We start from the raw sequence: 6,000 nt of genomic DNA on the forward strand, positions 1-6,000 counted from the left end.
TTTGCAGATGAAATGCCTGAGTCAAGGAGAAGTTGAGATGTGCCCAAGGTCACAAAGCAGACAAGTGGAGGAGCTGGGATTAGAACGTAGATGCTTCTGACTCCCAGGCCTGTGCTCTCTCCACTAAGCCCTGCTGCTTCTCAACTATTGTGTTAGAGATAATATCTTTTGTTGGCTCAAATTAGGACTGTGGATGTTTCATACTTCATGTTCCACCAGAGATCAACCAGTGTTATTTATCGAGAATTTAAGTTTTTGGGAATATATTTGGTGGGCTTGACCTGCTCAAGAGTCGCCTCAGGGTTTCCTCAGTACATACAGCCTTTCCTGACCCCGGTCACTAGCTGGTGCATTCTGGAGGAAGGGCAGTAATGTGTGGGTTATTCTCCTGGATCAATCGATCAGTGGTATTTGGGGAGCACTTACTTTACGCAGAGCACTGTACTAAGCCCTTGGTAGAGTACAGTCGACATTTCACTGACCGCAAGCCGCTTCCAGTCTCGCGAACCTTCGTTCTCAGGTGATGTGAATTCACGGCACTGGGAGTCAGGACACTCAGATCCTAGTTCCAGCTCTGCCGCTGGCCTTCTGTTCGATTTGGGGCTAGGCGCTTAACCTCTTTGGGCCTCTCTTCTCATCTGCAGAATGGGGATAAAATAGATTTTGAGCCCCATGTGGGACAGGGACTGTGTTCAATCTAATAATCACGGACCTCACCCAGGAATTAGCACATAAATGCCTAGTAAACACCTTGTGTACTTTGCTGAATACAAATTTGCTAATATGCTTGCCTTCTTTGGAAAACGATTCCGTGCGATATCAGTTTCACGTCATTTTTAAATCACTCTGCTGACACTGATCCTATTCTTTCGTTGTTCCAACTGTCAAGCTTGGCTAAGGAAGCAAACTAAAAAAATAAACCTAGAGAAAAGGCCAAGCTATTAACATACTTTTCAAAATGCTAAGGAAAGGCTAAGCTGTTCATATCGTTTTCAGAAAGCTTGACTCTCTGGCGCTTTGTGAGCAGTAGTGTCAAGGTGTAATATACTCTCATTCATCACAAAGCCGAGATATTGTATACAGTCAAATGCGTTCCAAAGCCCTGGGGATCACTGTCTTTACAATGAGATCCAGGGCACTGTGGCAGAATTTGGAGGTAAATTGAAACCTGATGCAATTGTGAAGATCGTATTCTCTACTGACAGCTAAAATACCAACAGCACCCAGCAATACTTACACCAATCTGGCTCTCAGTATCGCGATGTACCGTTAAGCCATGGCAGATATTCCTGAGTTTCCGTGGCAGGAGAGATTCCTAAATTCCGAATCCTTTCACAGATTTAAAAGCAATTAATTACTCTATGGTCCTGGGAGTCCCTTCATATAAAGACCCAAAGAAACACACCGTATTGTTTCTGAAGCTTATATCTTGTACTGAAGGTCAAAAACCACGTTCCCAGGATATTTGCAAATCATTCATTCATTTGTATTATGTTAATTACTAAATTCACCAAAACTCTGGAGAGGGACCAACCTAGATAAAATTACAATATTTGGGTCATTTACTACCACCTGAAATCTGATTACTTGTGAATTAAGTTAATTTGATTTTAGCCTTTTTTTCCAGTTCAGGAATTTCAAGCACCAGCTCCTATTCTGGGTTCTCAGATTTGAACCCAGATTTTCATATTTATTAGAAAAGTAATTTATGCACCATGTTAAAGCATTTTTTATTATAATCATGAAAATACAATGTTGAAATAATAGTATCTTATACCTTCATCAGAATACCTTTATAATCTCTTTTCTCAAAAGTTTTTCTGTGAAAAATTGTGTTTTCTGTTCTTTGATAGTGATGAGAGTGATATTGGTTATCCCATGTAGTGTTACTTTATCTTAGCTATCTTTTATCGAATATATCTCCACTGGAATTCCTCATAGATGAATCACCATTTTTCACGATATTAAATGGTGTTCAGATTGTATTTTCCTCTTACCCGTAGATTTCCAAATTTCTACTTGCTAGATTTTAGAATAGAAAATTCAGAAAATATACAGAGAAAGTCACTAATAGAGAAAAGTGTTTATGAGTGACAGAGAAGCACAGCTTTCTTCCCCTAGAGAAACACCCCACGGCCTTCCCCACGGATCTGTTGGCAGCATAACTTAGTGGAAAGAGCGCAGGCTTGGGAGTCAGAGGACGTGGGTTCTGATCCCGGCTCCGCCACTCGTCTGCTGTGTGACCTTGGGCAAGCCACTTAGTTTCTCTGTGCCTCGGTTACCTCATCTGTAAAATGGGGATTAAGACTGTGAGCCCCATGTGGACAACCTAATTACCTTCTTTCTACCCCAGCATTTAGAACAGTGCTTGGCACATAGTAAGTGCTTAATAAATACCATTATCACTATTATTATTATTATTAATAATGATGAAGTCAATAAGCACAGGAGGAGCTCAGTAAATATCAACTGTCACAACAAAGAGTAGGGGCAGGAGACCAACAGCTGGTCTAGTGAAGGGAAATGATTTTTGAAAACTTTTTTGTCTCTGCTCCCAGCTAGCAACTGTTCAGAATCTCTCAGTTTTTCTATCCACTTATCAGGGCCAACTTTATTGATGACTCCTACTCCCAAAGCGGTAGCCAATCTCAGACTTGGAAGTCAACAGTTCTGAATGTATCTGTTATATTGTTATATTGTGCTCTACCAAGTGCTCAGTATAGCGCTGTGCAAACAGTAATGCTCAGTAAATACGACTGTCGGTTGCAGGACTTTCCCACAGAAAGAAAGCACAGATATGCCCCAGGCACTGTTCTAAGCACTGGGGTAGATACAAGGTAATCAGGTAGGACACAGTCCCTGTCCCACATGGGACTGACACTCCATCTATTCTATCCCCCTTTAGGCCTCCCTCATACCCGACCTTCTCTTTTTCCTTTTTTGGACTATTTGTGTATGCTTCTCCCATTCTTGACCCTGAGCCTTCTTCTATGCTATTTTCCAATATTTGGATAAACTTTCTTCCTACTACATCATTCTTAGACCTGTCACAAAGCTTTTCTTCCTGACTAAACACTTCACCCTCACTCAAGGAAGTAACCTTCAACTTTAAAACCTGAAGTGCGTATATATGATTACATGTTTATTAATCTTAAATTTGTTAGATCGTAAGTTTCTGGAAAGCAGAACTGTACTCTAAGATGCCTAGAAAGTGCCTAAACTGTATGGAATGAATCAAGGAATAACTAAGGTCTTTATCATCTCCAAAGGTACTCACGATGAGCAGACTCTCAAGATGTCGTCTCCCCCAGTTAGACTGTAAGCCCGTCAAATGGCAGGGACTGTCTCTATCTGTTGCTGACTTGTTCATTCCAAGCACTTAGTACAGTGCTTTGCACATAGTAAGCGCTCAATCAATACTATCGAATGAATGAATGAATGAAAAATAGTTCTGATCATATTTATTAAGAATATATATTTCTTTGGAATATAACATTTAAATCATGTTTTTCAACTTGAGTGTCAGCTTCCGAGTCCTTACCTAGAGACCAGCTTTGGGAACCTCTTGGTGGATCGGCTTGACACAAAATGAATGCTTAAGTAGGAAAATGAAATCCCGAACCCATTTCTTAACGTGCAAACACTCAGAGCCAGATTTTCAACCAAATAATTTGCGGCTAGTTATTTCTGTCAGAGAGTGGGTGGCTTAGCCGAAAGTCATTGCTCTGTGATGGAACAGTGGGATTTTGGGGAGCCCCGTCATGGTGAGCCAGGGCATGGTTCCTGCTTGACATAGGGGTCTGCAGGATTGATAGCTGGCTGCTCTCTGGGTGCTGCTCCTATCAGATCTTGTTCCTTATCTTCTATTTGTACGAAGAGGCATTTTAAATTTATTCTCTGACTGCCTTGTCGACATGGAAATGGAAAAATCCTGGCTTGCTTTTTTTTCTTTTTAATAAAGGGACTGAGGGGATACAGCTTTTTCTCCTCTAAGAATAATTTATTTTCCCTGTGGGTCAGTTCCTCTATTTCTTCTCTGTTAGTAGGTAAGGGCCTTCTTTTTAAAGGCGGAAAGCGAAACAGCTCTCTCGTAACCCTCCTCTTCTCCATCTGGACGTCGTCAGTGGGATGGAGGTTTTCTCCACGCCTCCCGGAACGACGGCGTGATTAATAAGTAGTAATGGACGACGGTGTGAAAATACAAAATGCAGTCTGTCTGTCTGTTAGGGAGGCAGGCAGGCTTCCTTACATCCTTATTCCCTGTTGAGCTTGATCCTGGATTGATGATGATGATGATGATGTTGGAATTTGTTAAGCGCTTACTATGTGCCGAGCACTGTTCTAAGCGCTGGTGTAGACACAGGGGAATCAGGTTGTCCCACGTGGGGCTCACAGTTTTAGTCGCCATTTTACAGATGAGGTAACTGAGGCACCGAGAAGTTAAGTGACTAAGCAGAGGTCTTGGCTGCCAGGAGTAAACCCCGTTAACATAGTTTGCTATGTCCGCTATTAGTGATTCCCCAACCAGTTTCAGGACCAAATGGATTTTTCCACTGTAAATATCCTTTCAACTGCATGCCTTCCTCAGGCAAAAAGAGGAAGCATTACCTTTACCATTCCCATGACCGGTATATTTTAATTTCAGTGTTAAAAAAATAAACCTTGACTTTTGGGTTCATTCAGTTCAGTTCTAGACTGTAAGCTCCTTGTGGGCAGAAAATGTGTCCACCAACTCTGTGATATGGTACTCTCTCAGGTGCTTAGTTCGGTGCTGTGCACACAGGAAGTGCTCAATAAATATGATCAATGTGTTTGTTCTGTGATTGAGTGAAGTGTATCGTGCTATTGGAGAGGAGGAGGAAAAGACTGCACTTGGTTTCCATTTCTCATCGGTGCCCTTGCGGGACTAAATGACTGAAGGAGAACTTCACATTTAAATCAGGCTTGTATGCATGAAGTCGGGTGGAGGAATCTGGGGGAACCAGCTGAAAGGAGGGTATTTAATCTAGGCTCATGGAACTGCTCATTTCATAGTATTTTTCTTACTGAATCAGGCAAATATGAAAAACATTTTAATTGAACTTAATTTTATCTTTCAATAACTAAATTCATCTTAAACAATTAAGAGGGTTCACATATTTTTGGACACCATTTTCCTGTTGAAAATATGAGCTCTAAATTGTACAGATTCATTTTTGACATTGTTCCAGTAATCATCTGTATTAAAAAGCAATGTTCAGAGCCCACCTGTAGGAATTAAATGTCTTCATCTATAGTCTTTAGAGGAAGTGTTTTTGAAATAGTTTAGAAAATGTGTTTTTTCTGGTAAATATTCGATTAAAAAAGCGATCCTTTAATGAACACTTCTTTCCCTTTCTCAGGTTCCATTTGATATCTCTTTGGAGTCTATATTGAATTTGAAGAAACTTTTTGATTTGTCTAATGGCTGTGTCTTACTGGGAGGAAGCATTTTCCAGTGGATTACATCTCTTCTCTCTTGATCATTTCTTTACAGATGAAGCTGATAGTCTTCTAATGTTTCATGAGAGTTGGTAGTCATTTTTAAGAATTGTCATCTTGTTTCAGAAGCTATCAGAAGTGGTGTGTTTTTTTTTCAAAAAACATATTTTCTGAAGTTAAATACTCTTATAATAAAGTTTTTGACCATCTATAGCTTTAAGTAATTATTTCATATTAACTTACCGAGTGGCTGCTAATTAAATTTGAATTGTAATAAAGGAGAGGTTCTTACAGTCATAGCGAAGAGTGAAAAGCTGGAAAAAGTAATAGAGTTATTTAATCATATTTTAGAATAAAAGATCGTCAGCCTGGAGACTCTATTTGCATACTAAAAAAAGAAATGCTGATCAGGGCAGAATCTTTGTGACGGGAGACTCGACTCCATTTGATTTGGACTGCCAGGTGTCTCTTGCTGTGGCCTGGTTAAGATAACACTCTCTTCTGAAGTGAAGTTTTAACTATCCAAACTATTTTCCCTTG

The 6,000-nt window shown here is 40.2% G+C and overlaps 1 protein-coding gene across 1 annotated transcript in view; it reads left to right on the top strand.

The window, feature by feature from the left end:
* The window catches only part of CFAP54 (cilia and flagella associated protein 54), a 174,323-nt gene extending 168,650 nt beyond the window's left edge, over positions 1–5,673 (top strand). Inside the window, exon 69 of the mRNA XM_029078670.1 lies at positions 5,382–5,673. Coding sequence (XP_028934503.1) covers positions 5,382–5,501 — 120 coding nt within the window. The 3' untranslated portion in view covers positions 5,502–5,673. The remainder of the gene's footprint in view (positions 1–5,381) is intronic.
* The last annotated feature ends 327 nt before the right edge of the window (positions 5,674–6,000 follow it).

This window comes from Ornithorhynchus anatinus, chromosome 14 (genome assembly GCF_004115215.2).
Source record: "Ornithorhynchus anatinus isolate Pmale09 chromosome 14, mOrnAna1.pri.v4, whole genome shotgun sequence".
Classification (NCBI taxonomy): Eukaryota; Metazoa; Chordata; class Mammalia; order Monotremata; family Ornithorhynchidae; genus Ornithorhynchus; species Ornithorhynchus anatinus.